The sequence below is a fragment of the Cygnus olor genome, chromosome 5, assembly GCF_009769625.2.
Source record: "Cygnus olor isolate bCygOlo1 chromosome 5, bCygOlo1.pri.v2, whole genome shotgun sequence".
Classification (NCBI taxonomy): domain Eukaryota; kingdom Metazoa; phylum Chordata; class Aves; order Anseriformes; family Anatidae; genus Cygnus; species Cygnus olor.
Genome location: NC_049173.1, coordinates 56,079,554 through 56,100,301, shown reverse-complemented (window position 1 = coordinate 56,100,301; position 20,748 = coordinate 56,079,554). Strand labels below are relative to the sequence as shown.

Here is a 20,748-nt window from a genome sequence, read left to right as displayed (position 1 = left end):
TGACCATCCGCCATCCTGATGCAGCCCTATTTACCACAATCCTTTGAGTCCTGCCCGTCAGCCAATTGCTCACCCGTCGCATGATGTTTTTGTTTAGCTGTATGCTGGACATTTTGTCCAATAGGATCCTATGGGAAACCGTGTCAAAAGCTTTGCTAAAGTCCAAAAAGATCACATCAGCTGGTTTCCCTTGATCGACTAGATAGGTGATCTTATCGGGAAAAAAAAAAAAAAAAAATCAAGTTAGTCAAACAGGACCTACCCCTTGTGAACCCATGTTGGCTGGGACCAATGACTGCATTGTCCCCCAGGTGCGCTTCAGTAACTTCAGGGATAATCTTCTCCATAATTTTACCAGGCACTGACATGAGACTGACAGGCCTGTAATTGCCAGGGTCAGCTATCTGTGAGAAGAGGCCGACCCCCAGCTCCCCACAACTTCCTTTCAGGTAGCTGTAGAGAGCAAGGTCTTCCCTGAGCCTCCTCTTCTCCAGACTAAACAACGCCAGTTCCCTCAGCCATTCCTCACAGAACTTGTGCTCCAGGCCCTTCACCAGCTTCGCTGCCCTTCTCTGGGCACGCTCCAGAGCCTCCATGTCCTTCTTGTACTGAGGGGTCCAAAACTGAACACAGTACTCGAGGTGCGGCCACACCAGAGCAGAGTACAGGGGGGCAATCACCTCCCTGGTCCGGTTGGCTATGCTATTCCTGACAAAAGCCAGGATGCCGTTGGCCTTCTTAGCCACTTGAGCACGCTGTCAGCTCATGTTCAGGCAAGCATTGACCAGCACCCCAAGATCTTTTTCCTCTGCACAGCTTTTGAGCCACTCTACCCCAAGCCTGTAGCGTTGCATAGGGCTATTGTGACCAAAGTCACAATAACTTTACTGACATCATCTCTTTGCCTTACACTGCACATCCTGTCTTACACTGCTTACTTTTGTAAGTGCCTCCTTGCTCTTCCACTCCTCTTCCTCTTATAGAAACCCAACTCAGCACTACTGTATAAACAATTCAAAGTAATACTTGCAAAACTGCTCAGCGATAGTATTGAGTTACAACAGACAACATAAATTGATAGAAAATAACTACAGAAGTAACAAGAGCTGATACTGAATAATTCTGCTGGTACAATGAAAAGCCCTAAGACTACTCAAGCTATTACTCTACTAGAGCTAAAACAGAAAAGTGAAGGTACTAGCACTTAAAAATACAAGGAAATAATTAACCTGTGAGAAAGAAACCAAGTTTATTCAATTTAATTTGATTACTAGATGGCAACAGCATCAGCAGATCAATAGGCTCCATGCTTGCAGTGGAACAACTCAAAACACACTCTGTGAGTGGCCAGGCATTCTCTCTCCCCCTCCCTCCCCCTTGTTCCCCCTCTTCCTCCCTCTCTCTCTCTTCCCCCCCCGTTCTTTCTTCCCTTCCCTTCCTTTTTCTTTTTTTTCAAAAAAAGAAAGTAGCAGAAAGGGATTTCCTTCAACAGTAAGTGTAGAACAAGAATGACTATTTTAGAGACTATTGTTGTGTTGTCATGTAACCATTTACCATATGAATCATAACTGTCTCAGCATTACCTTGTTCATTTTGTTTGTTCCTTAAATTCATCTTCTAATGTTATCTTATGCAGAATGCTGTTACTTCTTTGGATTAGTCTTTATATTTTTTATTATATACATCAACTGTGCCCCATCATGACTCAAGACTCCAAATGCAGCTGCAATACCTAGAAATACATAAACATCTTTTTTCACAACCTTTTTATTATAGAGATGTCAGTCTGTATCCCACTGTTGAAAAAAATACTGATATTTAGACTTCTTATCCTAATTTGAGACAGAACCAAGAGTTGAAATATTTAGAGTTTTTCATACAGCAGCAATTCCATTTTTCAGGCAGCTCTACAGAGACCTACTTACTGTATGTAACTAGAGCTTGTGTGCTCCATCCTTCCTTTTATTTTCATTAGTTTCTAATATGCTTTGGAATAGACAGACATGGCAGATGACAGGAAAGTATAAACTAACTAACAATAGAAGCAATAATTCTATTGTCAATGCAACACCTTAGCATATCTTATGTTTATTACTCTAGAAATAATCAACAGAAAGCTTAAAAGATTTTTCAGTAGGAAAACATCTCATTTAGAAAGAGAAGAGATACAGTTAATTATAGTGTATTCATAGATACTGAGAGATACCATTCTCCTTCAACAACAATGGCCACAAGATTTCACTCAGTAATTTTTGTACTAGGCCCTTAACTTACAGGTGAACTCCATCCTTTCCTAAATAGACAACTGAAATAATAGGATAAGGGCACTCAGGTGTGAAAGGGTACGTGTTTTCATGAGAGTACTTAAGACAGAAGGTTCCTAAACCGCTATCCTTGAACAGTCTAGGAAAAGGTTTCAGTAGCAAAGGGTAGTACCCGTGCTTCTGTTTAGATTGTTTTTATTTTTAGGTTGATTTATTTTGGAAGCATTATGTTATTAAAGCTGGTTTTCAATGACTAGAAGTTGTCTTTAGGATTGGGGTTTGTAACCAGGGAACAATTGATTTGTGTTAGAAAACCCAAAGAAAGCTATAGAATGGCTTAGATTCTAAGGGATCTTTGAGATCATTTAGCTCTAACTTTTCTGACAGAGGTGGGGATGCTACACACTATATCAGGTTGACCAAGGCCCTATCTATTTTGGCCTTGAATGTTTTCAGGGATAAGGCATCCACAACTTTTCTTGGTAACCTCTTCCATTGCCTTACTACCCTTACAGTGAAGAATTTCTGCCTAAATGTCTAGACTAAATATATTCTCTTTTAATTTAAAACCATTCCTCCTTGTCCTATCATTATCTACCCTAGCAAATAGTCCTTCTCCACCTTCTTGATAAGCCCCCTTTGAGTAATGAAAGGCCGCAGTGGGGCCTTTACAGGGCCTTCTCTTCTCCGGGCTGAACAGCCCCAGTTCTCTTGGCCTTTCTCCATAGGAGAGGTGCTCCAGCCTTCTGGTCACCTTTGTGGCCCTCCTCTGGACTTGCTCTCACAGGTCCTCATCTTTCTTGTGCTGGGGGCCCCAAACCTGGTTGTAGTACTCTAGGCAAGGCCTCACAAGGGCAGAGTAGAGGGGGAATATATTCAGCACTAGGGTGTAGGGAAGAACAGAAAATCAAACAGGGCATCTACTTAAGAAGAGCATTATTCTTTGTCCTTGAGGTTTGGGTTCTGCTACTGTTTCCAGACAAATTCCATGTGCCCATGAGGAGCGCCCCAAACTGTAGGCCTGCAGCCTCCCCAGCCCTCAGGAGCTGCCAGGGCCGCACGGAAGGTGCTGGAAGCAGGCCGGGCCTGGTCCTGCTGCGCTGTGAGGCAGTGCTGTGTGTACAGCCCTCAAAGGCACGAGGACAGAGGGAAACGCGCTGTTCTCCGTAAGGTGCTCTTCAGGACACGGGCACGAAGGAAGTCCCTCTGAGCTGCTGATCCCACAAGTATGCCAGTTTGCGCTATTTTTTTTTTTTTGTGCGCTGTGGAAAAATGGCCTTCAGCTCCTGCTGGCACAGGAGGGAAGGGAAGGGATGGGAAGGAGGGCCTTTCTCCTATCGCTGAGTGTGGGGAGCAGTTATGGCACGTTTACACCATGGTTTGTGTGAGGTGTTGGTCAGGTTGCCCCCAGGGGAGATGCCTGTGAGGGAACCTTCCCGAATTTTTGGGGGTTGAGAGGACGGGATGGCAGCTCATGGCTCCCTCAGCACCAAGAGGACTCTGTCTGAGACACAGACATGGTGCTTTGGGAAGGGTGGCCAGTTGGGGCATGGCTGACAGGATGTAGGCTGTAAGTGGTGAGGCACCGTAGGGTGCAGGTGAGCTGGGTTCTGCTGTGGGCTGTCTTCAGAGCAGGGCTGGGAGCCAGCCCCAGCAGGGACAACATGCCTGCCCTCTGGCCACATGGCCACCCTTCGGGCATGCGGCTGCTCCAAGAGATGCCAAATACCCCCACACAGGGTGCCTGTGAATAGCTTTAGTTTCTTTACATTGTGTATAGGAGCCACAAGTGCGTTTTGTTTATTTTTTAACGTCCAAATTGACTCGTCGTGGACTGTGGTAAAGCTCCCTACTCGTCCCGTGCTGAGGGTTTTCCTCCCGTAATGGCCGCGGTGCCCGCCCCATTCCTCTTTAAGGGGAAGGCAGCGGATTGACGCCCGACTCGGCCAATGGCGTCCCTAACCCCCCTCCCTCGCCGCCTTGGATCGGCCCCGGTCTCTGGCGGGAGGCGGGGCTGGGGCGCGGCGGCGGGCTCGGCGGCAGCGGGGATATGGAGGCGGTGCTGGGGCAGGTGGCGCAGCTACCGGCGCTGCTGGCCGTGTGCAGCTCCGCGCTGGTGCGTGCCTGGGACCCGCCGACCCTGGAGCGGGCCCTGGACTGGGGCCGCTACTTCCAGCATCTCCACGACCGCCTCCGCGCCCGGCCCCGGCTCCGCCACGCCGTGGGGCAGCGGCTGCGGCGGGCCCAGCCGAGCGCTCCGCTCGCCTTCGGGCAGCTGGGGCGCTGCGCAGAGCTGCTGGGCCTGGCGCTGCTGGAGAACCGTGCCCTGCCGCCCGCCGCCTGTCGCCGCCTCCTCCAGCGCCTGCTGCAGCCCCCCGCCGCCCGGCCCAGCCGCCTGGCGCTGCTGGCCCGCAGGAAGGCCGCCTCCCGCCTGCTGGAGCCGCTCCGCAGCTCCCCGCCGCCGCCGTCCTTCGGGGGCCCGGAGCCGCGGCTGGCCGCCGAAGCGGGGCTGCTGCTGGGCCGCCTGCGGGACGAGCCCCCGGGGGAGCCCCGCTGGCTCGGAGGGGTCCTGCAGCAGCTGCCCCAGCCCAGAGCCTTCCGGGTGGTGGCGGCAGCGCTGTTGCTGTTGCGGCAGGGGGGAGGCCCCCGGCAGGAGGAGGAAGCAGGGGCTGACCCTCTGCTTTCCTGGCTGCTGGAGGACGTGGAGAGGTTTGCTGCCTTCTGTCAGCAGCTCCCGGGCTCTCTTCTTGCTTCGTTAGCTGCTCACTATTCGCAAATAAGCAAACGTTATTTGGACCTCTTGAGTGACTGGGGAAGCTGCTTGCTGTATGACCCCTTGCAGGGACAGTGGGTTAAAAGCTGCCCCGATGAGGGTGAACTGTCCTGGGAGGAGCTGAGGGAGCGCTTCAGCTGCCTGTGTAAGGGACCTGTGCCGCTCAGGGGACAGACCCAAGCTGCTCTCAAACTCCTGAAGGGACGGGATGGAGACTTTCAAGTCCGTGGCCTAAGTGTGTGGACTGACTTACTGTTGGAAGTACAGGAAGATTTGAGGAAACGAGCAGAGCACTGATGCGTGAACACAAAAGCAACACAAAAAACTTTTGAAATTCGGCAATTCTGATTAACTCTGTATTTGATACGAAAGGCAGGAGCACTATATGTTGATCTGGGTTGGAAACAAATATTGATGGGACTGATGATAACACTGTTTATGATTGTATGTTAAGCCTGCCAGGAAGGCCTGGTGCTTCTTCGTAATTGCACTGCTGATTCTCCTGCTCACCAGCAGGAAATGGTTTTCTTTTCAGTGCTTACTTCTCAGCTAATAAAATGTATGTTTGCCAACAAAAAACTGAGTTACTTTTTTTTCAAGTATTACAGTTCAAATGTGTTTTGGTCATGGTAGTCCTGTTTCTTTTCTTGCTGGAGGCTCACCAGATGTTAAAAGGGGAAGGTGGAGTTTAAAACCTGAAAACCACAAACTCATGGTTAATTCAGTAGTAGTGGACTTCGTGAGGCTGTCCTGGTGGCTTTTTTTTTTTTGTGCTTCTAGGTCTTGCGTATGACAGCCTCTGGGTGTAAGTGAAGGTGAGAGAAAGCTAACTGGAAAGCTCGTTGAAGTGTCCTCAAACTAGCAAGCTTTATTAGCTACCATACTATGTGCTAATATGCAAATCATGTCCAAGGAAAACCGCAGTAAAATATAGGATGCTCTGTTCCTGTGTTGTTCTTCCCTTTTCCATAGTCTGTTACATTAAATGTTTTTTGGTTTTCTTTTGCACAGTAAAAATGAGTGGGACAACAAACTTTGTTAATTAGATGAAAAAAAATCTTATGTTTAATCACATTCTGTGGACAGAACTTGGTTACGTAATGAAGAAATGACCAGATCACCATCGTTTAAACCAAGTATTGCAGAAGTAACGAAATCTTGCGCACTAAGGTCTATAAGCTAGTGTTATCAGCGCAAACAATGCGAAATGAGAATGCTCCATGAAGATGGGGAAGGGAACGCAAATACCACAAAAAGACGTCTTTGCTAGTCTTCTGTGTGGAGTACCTGACAATGAGTTGGTGTAGCCAGTGTTCCTATAGGTCCAGGATGAGTTGCAACACCTGTCTGTCTTCTGTTGCTGAAGTCCCTTTAGGAAGAGTTAGGTGCTTTGCTTCTGCTTAAAAGCTTTAAAAAGAAAAATAAACTAATTGATTGAAACTAATTAGTGTAATATTCTGTGCTAGAGTGTACAAATAATATGTAAAACTATGGCAGGTATTTCTGTGCCACAAGGCAAAACAGGAGCAAGGAGGGATCTCGTGATTTTGGAATGGAAGCACACAGCACAAGGAGATGAATGTGGTTGAGTTGGGAAGAGGGAGTAAGTAATGCCTCTTGTAACTTGTATGGAAATAAAGACATGCATAACGAGTCCTTATCCTTCCCCCTCCCTCAAAGCATGAGTGCTGCTCAATGGTAACACTTCAAGAAGTTAGAAGGACACACTGGTCTTCTATCAGATGTATGACTGTTTTCTTTGGCTTCCTTGCTACAGCATGTCAGAGAGGCAGCGAGGTTGTGGAGATCTGCAGATGAACATACAGCAGCTGCGGCAGTCACCGTTTGGCTCTTAATTGGGGCTGTTCTGGTGCTTGTGGTGGTGGTCAGTCTCAAAAGAGCGTGGTGTCAGGGGATCTCAGGGCTGAGTCAGTGTTTCTGTGGTTGTGAAAGGAATATGAACGCTGTCTATAAGCATTTAAAACTGCTTAGAGTATAAAGTATGAAGTTTGAACTTAGGTTGTCTAGCCACAGGTCCCTGTGTTATATAGTTCTGGCATTTGGTGTGGAAACTCTGCACTTGAGCATACTCTTAACGCTTTTAACAGGCATAGGGTATTTTGTCTGTTAAAATACTTCTTGCTATCAGAGGTTCCTGATGAATGATATACCTGAAGATGCTAGTCAGTTGTTCCCTCCTGCCCTGCTACATGTGAAGTATGAATATCAAATGTTGCGGTAACATAACAAATGTAACATTACAGCGACAAACCTTACCAGTGCTCCTTTTGGCTTGGAGATCTAATGGGAAAGGTTGGGCATAAGCTCCTGGAATTCCTTCTCTTATTGAAGGATAGATGGTCCTACCCATTGCAAGATAGATTGTTCCCAGGTACCTGAGCCTCTGACAGATTTCAATGAGACTGACATCTTGCTTTTGCTCATCAAGATAGATGTTTCTTAATCTCTTCAGCATGTTGGCAATGAGTTAAGACAGCTTTTAACTACTAGGATAAATCTGATGCTGGTAGGGAGTTTGTACTTGCACTATTTCAGCTCTTGCTCTTGGAACAATTTAAGCTTTCTTTTGCAAAATGCAATTGGTAAAGGCAGATGTCTTCCAAGTAATTCAGCGTTGCACCTCTTCCTAGCTAAGCGCACCTACTGCAGTAGCTAGGAAGTAGTGGTAATGGGTGCTTCAGTGTGATCCTATTGAGAAAATAACTAACTGGGGAGGGGAAGGCAAGGGAATTGAGAAATAAAAACACAGAAACTGGCAGTATCGCTTTGATTTGTGTCTCTATGGGCCGTTGTAGATCATAGCTTATTTCTACTCCTGTCCTTTCAGGAAACATGAACAGTAAAAGGGTAGGCTAGCCAGAGGCAGGCAGAAGCACCTGGTTGTAGCAATCTCAGAAAAATGTTCCAATCTGTCCCAAATACATTATAAAGAGGTGCCAGATCCACGATTACCGAATTCCAAAATACATATGGCACTTATTGAAATAAATGCACCAGTTCACATCCCCTATTGTTTCAGCATGCTTGTTGCATTTGCCAGGTAGCCATGCGGCAAATGACCAAATGTTTTGGAGCTCCTTTTTTAATAGAAGTATAAACAGGAGAGGAAAAAAACATGATGTTTGTAATCTTCCCCTTCCATATATTTGCAGCTCATTTTGGCCTGCTGAGGCTTGCAGCCCAAAACTTGTAAACTCTTCACCTAAACAATGTGAACTGTCATGGGAGGTAAGATATTAGAAATGACAGACAACAACCTTTTCCCCAACACGTCCTTTCCACTATCTACTAAAAGACAAACCTCTCTAGTATATTCTATATTAAAATGAGAAGAAACTGTTGAAGAAAATGAGCTAGGTATCAGGTGTTCTTTCTCTTCTATTCCTGTTTTAGAAGATGGGCAAGAATTGTGACACCTTGCTTTTTATCACGGTTCAGGAGGATTTTAAGAGCAAGACAGATACTTTGCTACAGCAGATATATTTTTTAAATGTATTTAAGGAGAAGCTTTACCCTTGGTCAGACAGTACCATAACTCTCCAGGAGTGAGGTAATAGGATGCAACTGGTTACTAAACTGCTTTTTTTTCTTAATTGTGAAATGGATTTTATCTGGTAATAACCATCTTAAGCAAACTCAAGGAAAAACAAATTACGTGTTTTTTTCTAGTAATTCGTTGTATACAGCTGGTTACTGGAATATAGATTAATGGTGTAGAATAAATTGTTCACTTAGGAAAATATACAGGAAGACTGGTACCATTCACGTCAATATGAGCTTCATTGACTCAATAAGGTGTTAAATTCCAAATCTGTGGTTCTAATGTGAAGCGCAATTATACAATAAAATGAATTTGTTTTGCATGTGAGGCCTCTTTGCACATCCCCGACTATGAGAATAACAATCTGATGTTCCTGTTCATCAGCAACAAGGAAAAGGGATTTCTTCCCTGTAAGGGAACATTCTGGGGGTCAGGGTGCATTAGAAATACTGTAGTAACTTGGTTATATGGTAATAGTCATTTTAGATATTAACTAGAAAGCTGAAGTTAATGTATGGCAAACTTAATTTTGCTCTTTCTGAGAAATGGGAAATGTAAAGTTAAATTCTATCTTTTATTAACGGTTTGACCCATTGCAGATTGTGACTAAGTATGTAAAATACAGTGGAGAGGCACCACTAGGATGGCAATCATACACTTCAGTATCTTGTTTAGTTTGGGCAAAGCAAGAGAAAAAATAAATTTAAAACATTTTAAGAAGCTGAGGAGGAAAGGCAGAAAACTGTTCCCTTGTGAAGCCCCTGGAGCAATGGTGAATTTCCCCTTGACCAAAATGGAGTGGCTTTGCCTCCACTGGGTACAGCATGGAGTCTGAACATCATGATAAAAAAAAAATGCAGTCACAAGACACTTGATTTGCTGTTGGCTGCTCTGCTAAAGCACTCAGCATCTGCCTTCCCTAATGACTGCTGCGGATCGTTTAACAGGCACGAGTATTATGGTAGAGAAGGAGGAAAAAGCGCGTGCACGTGCAGGGTTGGAGGCAGCATTTATTTAAACGGGGTTTGCTCTTTCAGAAATGGGAGCAAAAGAGCAGTATCCTATCTGCTCTGGTATAAAATAGACTTGAATAATGACACGTGTGGTCTGAAAAAATAGCTTATCAGTAAGATGATATAAATCGTTTGTGCTAGCTGTTTGTTCTTGGTGTTGTATCCCTCTCATGAGGAATTAAACCGTATTTTGACTAAACGCGTCAGTTTCAATTAGTTCTGTGCCTGCGTCGAAGTTAATCTTCAGAGATAATCAACAACCTAGAGACAATTGCATGTTGTTCTCCCTTACCTATATATCTTAAAACCTGTCAGCAAAAACATTAGTAGCGATGAGCTAGAGCAGAGGTGACTGCCTGGTTGAGATGTGTTCTATCGCTTTCAAGTGTAGCAGCACAGGATTTGAAGCTCGTTAATATATGTACCGCAATACTGAAGTCAGTCATGTGCCTACACGCTTTGAATTCCTTGTGTGCCGTTACTTAGAGTTACTGAGGTGGCTTTCCAGGTTTAATTGTATTCCAATGGCTTTTTGTTGTCAGCTTTTCTCTTTCACAGCCAGAGATCTCGGTCCATAGGTCTTCAGAGTGACCGGCATTTTGCTTAGTATTTTGAATCCTGTCAGATACCACGGAGGGGGGCAGCAGAGCCTCTCTGCACAGATGGACTTGTACTTGTGATCCAAAAGGAGATGCAAAGCGTGTGGGCCACTTGTAGTGGCAGAAAATATGCAGGGAGCAAATCCCCACCCTTGCACTGCCCAGGCAGAAGTTTCCAGTTGGAAAAAAATGATTGCGAGTCTGTTTTGACTTTGCAAGTCTGATTTTACCAACTCTAATTGAATGTAGGATCAGGTAATGATATAAGCTGTATCCCTTAACTGTCTCTGTTCACAGACCTGTTTTATTAATAATATCAGGTATTCAGCTCTTAAATTCCTTTTCTATTACATGATAAATTCCTTTAGTATTATGTGATCAATTTACTGTAACCCTTAACTAGGACACTTTACCAGAAATGATAGCAGTATGTGCTGAACAGAATAATGCAATCAAGTTCTGAATTTAGTCTTGAAATACCTTCCTATTATATTTCTCCCTCGAGAAGGAAGTCCAGAATGAATGCTCAGACGTGTACTATTCATAGTGTGTAGCTCGCAAAGAGGCTAATCCCAGCGTCTGATAAAGCATTATTTAAGTTTCTGGCAGTTGTTATGAGTTTTAAATCCCACCACAAAGATTCAATCTGAATGCTTTTCTGAGGATGGTTTCCGGGAATGAAATGGTATGAACTGCTTTTACCTGCACATATATATCACCGTTCTTCTTACGGTGTGTTGGACTTTCTGGCTATCTGAACAGGAAATGGTGACCGTGGTCACGTTTCTGTACGTAGTGCTTTGCTCAACGTAAAGCTAGCAATGGAAGCAAATGGTTATGTGCTTTCTATTGTGTATGATAAAAATTCCACCCATGGAAATAAGGCAGTAATCCAAGACTAATTGGCATATGATCCCATTGTCAGTAACATGCACAGAGAAATACTTGATTTTTAATGCTGAATAACCAGAAAAATTGCATGGTTTTATTTGTTCTCTCCTAGGAGATGGTGAATTGTCTTGAAATACCATCAAGCTGAAACATAAATGTGACCTCTACTTCCAATATGTATGAGCAGTAAAGTCATTAATATTTTCTTATTAATGTAAATGAGCTAGGTAAGAACAATTGATTTCTTCTAGGAATTGATTGGACATGATCAGTCCCCAAAACAAGCGCGGCAACATGGTCATTCATCTGCTGCTTGATGTTGCAATAGGCTAAGCTTGCCCTTTCAGCTAGGAAAAGATGCTGTGCCGTGGGGAAAAGGCTTTGAATCATTATGCTATTGACAGTAAATTGTGTACTGCCTTCTCTCAGCCTCATCACTCTTCATGTGGAAGTTGCTGAGTTCGATTGTTTGTTTCAGTATTTGCCTTGTAAAGAGTATCTCTCTTCAAGCTTGCATTTCTTCTTTGTAATAAAAATAAGGTGTAAGGAAAGATGAATTTGATGGTAAGAGGGAGTCAGCCGCCAAGTCTGGCCCAAGCTTTCAAAAAGAAGAAAGCAGGTGAAGTTTTTTTTCCTACCTACAGAATACAGCAGCAGTGCTCGTGTCCTTCCTACCAAAGCAGTTGTTCTGTCCTAGATGGGTTGATGTGCTCGTGAGAACAGGCATAGTGTTGATTTGATTTGGAAACTTCGGTGGGGTTGGAGAAAATGCTTTCTTCTTCAAACTAGGAGTCTCAAAACCTACACAGGAAACTTTAGGTCTTGGAAGTAAGTAAGAAAATGCTATGAGTTCATCAATGTGTAGATCTTAGGCTTGCTCTTGAGTAAGATGCTTTTGCTGAATGCTACCACTGAAACAATCTGACCTATCGTGTCTGTTTCACGTTGGTGTGAATGCTGAATTTGTCTCTTGCTGTCTTAAGAACTATGTTTTCTTGTTTACAATTTTGCTTTCCCTGAAATGCAAAAAGCACCTTAGACTTCATAAATGTGCACAACAACCTGCTCAGGTTGAAAGATAATACACACTAAGGAAAAGACCATAGTGAAGAAAATGGTTTCTAAAATGTGAGGCTAGAATTTCTTACTGTCACTGGAGTAGTCAAGTAAAATACTCTTGTTTTTTAAATTCATTTATAGTATTTACTGCATGAACCAAAATGTGACAAGAAAAAAAAAAATCAAATGATACACTAAACTTTCAGTAACCTAACAAAGCACAGATGAGATCTAGCAGCAGGAAGTGAAAGTTTGAAACAGTGAAGTTCAGTTTTCTGTAATGGTAAGATTCTCAATTTATTGGCATATTTTATCAACACCTTGTGTCTTTCATTGCTTGCCTACGATCTTTTGCAGAGTCAGTTTTTTCCTCAAGTATGGTGGTTTTCTATTTGAACCAACAGTTTCTAAACTAAAAGTAGGACAGAGTGAAACCCTGTCGCCTTTGTTGGGGGGGAAAATGTAAGGATTACAAAAACTGCATGAGAGGCCAAGAAAAGCCTCAGCTGAGTATATTGGTTGTTGGTGTAACTCTGGGTCCTCTGCATCTTCCTAAAGTAGGGTTTGCAAAGATGGGGCTGTTCACACGTGTTAAATCACTGAGTTTTGTATTGAATTTGCTGTGAACAGCAGTACCATTGGGTGCAAATCGCTGTCCTCATGGCTCCTCGCTCCAAGGTTATCCAACCTGTGCTTTTTATGACGTGACAAAAACCTGATTGATCTGCACTGCAGAACGTCTCGCCCAAGTCCTGATAGGCACTGTGCTGGTTCTTGGTGCTCACCGCCACCCGCCACCCACGGACATTCTGCGTCCTGCTGGTTGTCACACCTTGTCACGCTCCTCCTCTCGGAGCGGTGCATGTGGCTCACAGTGCCTACAGCTGCGGTTGTGACATTTTTGTAGACATGGTTGTTTGAGAATTTTGGAGTCTACCCAGTGAAAGTGAGAAAATGAGTTCTGTCTAGATCAAGCTTAATACAGCTTTCTTTTCAATGCAATTAGATTTTTGTTTCTGAATTTAACTGAGCAAGATCGAGCAGAAATTATTGTGTGAAATATACTAGGCAGAATCACCAGCAAAGCAGGAAAAAATTATGTACTTGTGAATGACTGCACCAACGTGTAGGGCAGGGGTTCCTCTGGTTTAGAGCAAAAAAAAAAAAAAAAAAGAAAAAAGAAGTGAAAAAAGATTGTTTCTGTTCAGTAAGTGAGCAAAGCTACATAAGCTGTAACTCTGGTAACATGAAACTCAGATCCTCACACATTGCATCAAAGTGAAATTATCTGGAACTTTGTCCTATGACATGGTGTATGACATGTTTTGTACCTGTTCAATCTGAGAAAAGGAAAAATGGCACAAACTCTTCTTGTCTGTAGTCTCAGTAATGTGAAAACCATGTGTCACTGACATAGCCAGTTGAAGACCGTAGGTGGATGCCTGAAATAAATTGCAAATGACTAATGAGCAATTTACAGAAGGTGCATTATGCAAACATACATGGACATGCTCTGCTAGTCGGTGGACATAGGGTTGAATCTGGAATTGCTGCAGTACCTGAAGCTGGCCGTGAGCACGCACTGTGCGCTAATTACAACAGGAAAACCCCAGACCCTGTGCACTGCTCTGACAAATTGCTCCCAGTGGTATCCAAGCTATTTCGCTGTTGTCATTACAGCCTCTAGTAAAGGCAGGATATTTGAAAAGAGTATGGTCTCTGCAATCTATTAAAGATATTATTTCCCTATTTATAGTCCAGTTCCATGAATAGAAAATTCCAACAGAAGAACATTTGCTGTAGAAATTTGGAATACGGAGCTTTTAAAGGTGGTTGTTTAGTTCATTGGCCAGGTATTTAGGAAAAAGCAATTAAAGCCACCTTGCTCATTAACCTTTCAGTTCCTCATACAGCACTCGAAGCTCAAGGAAGTGATTGCATTTTGATTTGTAACGCTTCAGTGAACTGGACCTCGACTTGTGTGTGTGTATTGTGTTGAAGCGCAGCCTCTAAACACTTGCACATGTTTTTGTCCTTCCATGGTTTAACATGACGGTCTTCTAAATTGTTATAGCTCATGGAATCCAATAGTCCTTTGCCATGTGCTTTGTTGAGTCCTTTATACCTTGGCAGAGCAAATGTGAAATACCAGAAATATTTGGTACAAAGCAGTAGCATGGTCATTGCTAATTCTCAGTAGGTGAGAAGACTGAAGAAATTGTAAGCAGGAGTAAATCAAGACAATGATTTACATTGTGTTTTGATTTTGCATTATAATTTGGAAGAAATGAGAGCACAAATGTTGTCTGAGTCGTTCATTAGGCTGCCTGTAGTCCTTTTATAAGGTACGTGAAGGGACAAAACTGTATCCTGTGCAGTTGATCTGACCAATGGGTTAGCTGAAACTTTTTTTTTTTTTTTAAACAACATACGAGGTAGCAGAGGAGCTGGTCTTTGGAGTGTTTTGATTCTCCAACTAATTAGAACTAGCATGTGTTGGTGGGGACAAAGTCCCTATGTTAATCTTTCATTTTCTTCCAATAGCAATTAAAAATAATAGATAAAAAAAAACACACAGGTGGAAGATTTTTGCTGTCTTCTAGTCACAGAAAAATAATGCAGATGCTGGATGAAGCTTTTTGCTCCTTTAATTTTGATGAAGGCATACACAAATAAACCTCAAGTACAAAGCCTCTTAAAATGCCAAGGGTTTTCATCCTCTTGGCAACTGTGACACGCAGTCATAACACCTGATGAATCCCTGTCACTACAGAAGCTTCAGGCATGGTGTCATTTAGGGCTTTATGATGAAGATCGCGACTTCAGGGGATGGTGAACACCGCGCATGTACTCGAGGTAAAAAGTTCGGCTACTGATTAAGGTCTGGAAGGAACTGTTTTCCACCAAGATTAGAAGAGACCTTTGGTTTTCATTTTTCTTTGTATTTAGCTTCATGACATTTTGCGAAGTGAATTCTCGCTGCAGAGGCAGGAAATGTTGGTTCTTTTTGTCTCCCCTTCGCTGCCTGTTGTCTGCAATAACGTAGCTTATTCAGAACCACAGTGGTTTGGTCCAACTAAAGCAAGTGGGCTGAAGAAGGGACTTAATGACATGTAGTGGCGAAAATAGTATTTTCATATTCTTATATAAATCGCTGTGCTGTTCGATACATTTGGAATACCATTCTACTAAATTGCGCTCTGTAGACCTGCCTGTACTTCTAAACTTGCCAATTTTTTCTTAGGAATTAACAACGTAACGCTAATTGCCAAATTACGTGTCTGGATTTGTGGTTTAAATGTGGGGGGGGAACAAACCACGCACTTATTTTAAAGTTCAGACTGAACTTGTATCTTTTAATGCAATTCCATTCTCCAAATGAAATGAGCCTCAGCACTAAAGAAGGAGAAGCACAGAAATGAAAGGGCTTGTTCAGCGGGGTATGGCAAGTTTGTGGCAGCTGCTTGATGCAGCTAGCAGTGTTCCTGGTCTCAACACAAATCTGGCCTTGTTTAATTATGGGGTGAAGGAGTTTTGGGTGTTTCACGGTGATTCTAGGGCCATTTTTTTAGAAAAAAAAGCAAGTAGCCATTTAATGTTACTGACAAAACTGTTCATTGCATGCACTGTTGTAAACTTCACCTTGGCCAATTTTTTATTCCTTTGGCACTCCTTCGATAAGAAGTAATTAACTTCATGTGTAGCAAATGGAAAATAGTAGCTTTTCCACCATGATGAAATGTTGAAATCTGAATGATGAAGCCTTTAGAATTAGTGCCACATTGCTGCAGTGAACTGGGAGAGCGACCTGCCCTGCAGGAACAGGGAAAAGCAATAAGGTTCGTGTCCCATCTGTCAGGAAGGTGTAGGAGACATTTCTTGTTACATAATGGCTGTCCCATTCCTTGAAATATTGTGGGGATTAGAAAATACCTTGCATAATTTATGTACACCACCTCTCTTCCAGAACCATACATTACAGTTCCCACAGACAGATTACTCTGACATTCTGAGCCATATGTATGGTTTATGCAGGTAACATAATACTTTTAAATTATATGTGCTGTGAGCCAATAAAATTAGTATGGGGGTACTTATGCAATAGCTTCGTAACAGCTAAACAAACAAAGGTTTTTAAAATACATCTCTCCTAATTTTTCATTGGGCCAGTCATTGACTTGTATTTTTTTCCCCTTAGCTTTAGTAATGAAACACAGCATTAGAAACCAACTGGTACTAGCAGAAATGCCAGTGCTCTCAGGCATATATGAAACTGCATTCTTTTATGTCTTATACTCAGATGTGAATTTCTGAGATTCAAGGGCGATTCTCAGCTGATCTGATTTAGGATTGCTGCAGAACCATGGCAGGTTACACCTGCTTAGCATCAGGCTGTTTCAGAGTGAGACAAGATGCTGCTGCTGGATACACTTACTGAGAGGGCACTTTACTATTCCATCCGTTTTTATTTTTGTATTGGCAGCCTGTGTTATTTTTCCACGTACCTTCACTGGTTCACTTCCAAAGCAATTACCAGGGCATTTCATTACACTAATGCTTTATTTCTTGGGGGGGCTTTTCTTTTTTTTTGTGTGTCCTGCTGGTACAAAATCACTGGCACTGTTTGACTTCTGGAAAGTGTGTTCCCACGACCTGTAAATCCACCCAAGGGTCTGTGAAAGGGGGCAAGAGGACTGTGTCCGTGGTACTGGGGTTGTCTGCTGCCAACCGCGCAGAGCTGGGGCCAGGATCAGGTACAGGTACGCTCAGCTCTGATGTGTTTTGGGTTCGCTGCATGGTGCTGGCCTTCAGCTCCGCTTCCAGCTGGGTCAGGCTGAGCTTCTGCAGGCTTGTCAGCGTTACTGCTGTGAAAAGAGAAAAAAAAAAAAAAAAAAAAAAAAAAGGTGGCCTGGCTTTCCCCTTCTTAGGAGGGGGCCAAGTGTTTGTGTGGTCGTGTTGCATGGGCGAGAGGCCCTGCTAGTCCAGCACGTTAGGTTTGACTTGAATCATTTCCCGTTCTGGTGCACCTTATTGCTGTAGCGCAGTCTCAAGCTAAGGCGGAAGATGCATATGTGGGAGCATATGGTTGGAGCAGGGAGTACGTGCAACAGTTTGTGCTGGCAGCCTTAGCATTTTACGCTTTCTTCAAGTACACTCCTTGGTATGTACTTGCTGTGTTCCTAACTGATGGTTTAGCGAATGGGGAGACGTTTTGATTAAGAAAAAAGCATTGGAGAGGAATGGAGCTTGGATTCCGTTCCAAAATACCTGCCTTGAACTAGCTGTGCTTGTTGAATTCAGAGGCACAAGTACAAAAGGATTGCAGGAGAGGGTAAATCTTATGTTTTGTACAACCCAGAGAGGTTTTAGTGATGTGGAAAATTAGAATATTAATTCTGCAGTCCCCCTGGTGAAAGTAATGGTTAGCGGGTCTGATATGTGTAAAGAGCAGATGTGAACACCCGTGTGTAGATAAGGGGCAATTTCAGAAGCAGGCCTTTGGGGTGTCAGGCGGGATTTGCACATGGCAGGAGCCTTGCAGGGTACTCGGTTTGGCTTTCCCGGGGAGAACCATGGAGTTTGTCAGGGCACTGCGGCCTTGGGAAGCCCTGGGGAATGGCCGGGTGGCAGCGGGTTACCTGCCCCTGGCTGGAGAAGCAAGGGGGTGGTTTCCCTGTGACAGCCCCACTTAGCGCCTGCGTGGGGTGAGGGCAGGTGGGGGGGGGTCTCTTCTTGGGAGCAGGTGAGAGGTCTGTGCTGCTAGGGGCAGGGACGTGGGCTCTGGGCAGCTCTGCATGCAGCCACTGCTACAGACAGTGTGTGTAATTCACTTCTTCTTCCCATTTTTAATTGTAATTGGTGTTTTGCCACCTTTAACTACACAACATCTTCTGGTCATTCTCATCCTTGCTCACTTGCTGACCCATTTGATTATGGTAATGAGGTCTGCTTTCCCTTCCCATGAATGAAAACCCACCAAGACTAGGTTTAGATTCTTTAAAAGCTGGTGACTGGCTCTAGCAGGAGGAGCAGGATGGCATTTTAAGGAGTGCCAATTTCTCTCTGCATTTTGCTATAAGGCTGAAATTAATCTTGTGCAAAAGGCAGCATAAGGTCTATTCACACCTCATTCTCAGTTCAAGCATTCAAGTTGGAATTAAAATAAGATTTAATGGCAGCTTAGTATTGAAGTGGCCTTTTGAAATGTTTTAATTTTACAAATGCACACATTTCCTTCTGTTTTTAGCACTTCGTACTTAGATTACTTAGGCTATTTCATATGTTTGAATCTATCCCACTCTAATATTGTAGCTGAGCTTCGTTTCATTTTATGTTGACTTTTTGTCACTCATAAAATGACTACAATCAATACCATCTCTGTTTTCTTTGCCTTTTTGTTCCTGGGGTGGGTTTCTGTCTATTTAAATAAAGAGTAAAACAACGTGGAAATCAGTCTTCAAATGCTTTCAGTTTCTTGCTACTCTGCTCTTTTTAGAAAGCAGAAATTGGCTCAGTATTTGGTGAGAATACTTGCAAATACACTTAATGTACAGAAAGTAGGTACTGCATTGAATAAAGCATCTTCATTGCTTTTCATGAAACTTCTTTATCCAAGGTCTGTACATCATGATCAAGCAATGTATTTTCCACACCTGTAGCAAAAAAAGATAATATCCAATTCATCAGAAGAAACTTAACTGAAGAAAAATTTGGAGTGAGTTTGAGTCACGCTGGGCAGAACATGAGAGCAGAGTTTCTGTTCTTTAGGGACTTGTAGGAGCGTATTGTTTATGCCGTGTGAGTGAGGGGCCAAGGCACTTTTTGGAAGGCCACTGTGTCACAGCAGAGAAGTTGCATGCTCGTGATTGGGATACCCAGTAGCTATCATAAGCCAAAATTGTTGCCAGTCCCATCAAGCCAGGGCAATGATGTCAGCAGAATGCTTGGTTTAGTATTTACAGGAATTTACTAGGTGGTTTGTGATACAGTTATTACCAGCTACCACAGAAATCTTTAGGGCATTTAATTATTATTGTAGTATTCATTATTTCAGTGACAAATGAAAATTGAGCTCTGCTAAATGTTGTTTGTTTTATTTCCTTGGGGTCTTTACCGAGAATGGTAATTTGTCTTTCTTTTTTCCTTTTCTTCCTGTAAGCCCCATGATGAATTCAGACATTCGCATTCATTAATTAAAATGTTTCCTTCTCTGCTTATTTTAACACCACACACAGCCTTGAGTGCCTTTTGCCTTGAGTATGTTTTGGAGGACTGCTGGTTCGGCCTGAAGTTGTAGCTTTTATAAAGGTATTCTCTGAAATTTCAGTGGTGAGGCCTTGCTCCTACAGTACCACATTATTTCAAGTCTAATAAATAAAGGAAGGAAATAAAAAAGACTTAGCACTACATTGCCACTCTCTGTAAGGTAACGAGGGGGAGGCAGGAAGAGAAGCCTGCAGTTTGTCTTCCAGCTTGGCTGTCGGGGGTGATGGATGAGGAGAGAGGAAGCCGGGTGGTAGTGGGGTGCTCTGTACAGCAGAGTCACCGTGGGGAGCGCTGCTCTGTCTTTAAGCCTCCCGCTGAGCCGTCAGGAGCCCTCTAAGTCTGTCCCCTGTGAGCATATGTGCAAACCTGGCCTTCAAAATCTCTATTGGAAAATTTGGTGTTCTTAAAAATAGTGATTTAAAAATTCCTATGGCTTTTTGAGATCCTGGCGGTGCATTTCCTCATTGAATTCTCTAAAAACAAAGCTCTTGCCCTCTTCTTGGAAGCCCAAGGGGTGTTCAGCAGCAGTGAAGGGGCAGGAAGGCAGCGGGGGGCCTGTGGCAGGCTGCTGGGAAAGGGAGAAGGCCCAGGGGGGCCGTGCTGTTGGGACACCTCGTGGGGCCACCCTCTTAGGGGCAGGCAGCAGTGCTGCTTGAAATGTGCTGCTCACTAACTTTCAGAGATCTTCCGTAATTCTCCAAGTGTCTGGAAAATATTTTGAATCCAACTCTGTAGGATATTTAACTGCTAGCACTGCAAATATATGGAGATGACCTTTTGAAATCCCTTTGCCAACAATTTAGGAGCAAGCAGTTTCTTCGGTGTACCAGTGCAACTCATTAGGCCTCTGGGAGTTGCTGGGTATCCCCAGCCACCTGTGGGCTGGGTGCTCTGGGTTTTGGGGCCAGCGTGGCAGTGCCAGAGCCAGGTGCTGGGGCTGCGGTTTGCTTGGGCCGAGCCGTGGTGCCTGCGGCATGCCCTGGGCCTGGAGCTGCTGCAGGGAGCTCTGGGGCTGTGCTGGGAGGTGCAGCTCTGCTTCGGTCCTGAGGAAGGCAGGGTGCCTGCTGGTCATCCTCAGGAACTGCCTCTGCTCTCCTGCATAGCTTTATGGGATTGGTCTTCCAGCCAATTCCTGAGCCAAGTGCGAACCAGTCGAGAGTGGCTAATTCCCATTACTCAGGCCAGAGGAATCCTCTGCATTTTTGAGCCATCTGTCTTTGCTTTTCGTGTTTGAAGAGATCTCTGAATGCACATTTTGGTGGTGTTTTATATTTCTTTGAATTCCTCTCAGGTTTGTTAAGTGGCAGATCGTTTTGGACTC

The 20,748-nt window shown here is 43.9% G+C and overlaps 1 protein-coding gene and 1 long non-coding RNA gene across 3 annotated transcripts in view; both read left to right on the top strand.

Annotated features, from left to right (window-relative positions):
- Positions 1 to 3,123: 3,123 nt before the first annotated feature.
- Positions 3,124 to 20,748, top strand: part of LOC121071320 — a 375,849-nt gene continuing 358,224 nt past the window's right edge. For both annotated transcript variants that reach the window (XR_005820526.1, XR_005820527.1), the window contains exon 1: positions 3,124 to 3,490. This is a non-coding gene — a long non-coding RNA (uncharacterized LOC121071320). The remainder of the gene's footprint in view (positions 3,491 to 20,748) is intronic.
- Positions 3,538 to 5,616, top strand: FANCF (FA complementation group F). Its single transcript, XM_040559556.1, has one exon. The coding sequence runs from the start codon at positions 4,315 to 4,317 to the stop codon at positions 5,332 to 5,334; it is 1,020 nt and encodes a 339-aa protein (XP_040415490.1). The 5' UTR covers positions 3,538 to 4,314; the 3' UTR covers positions 5,335 to 5,616.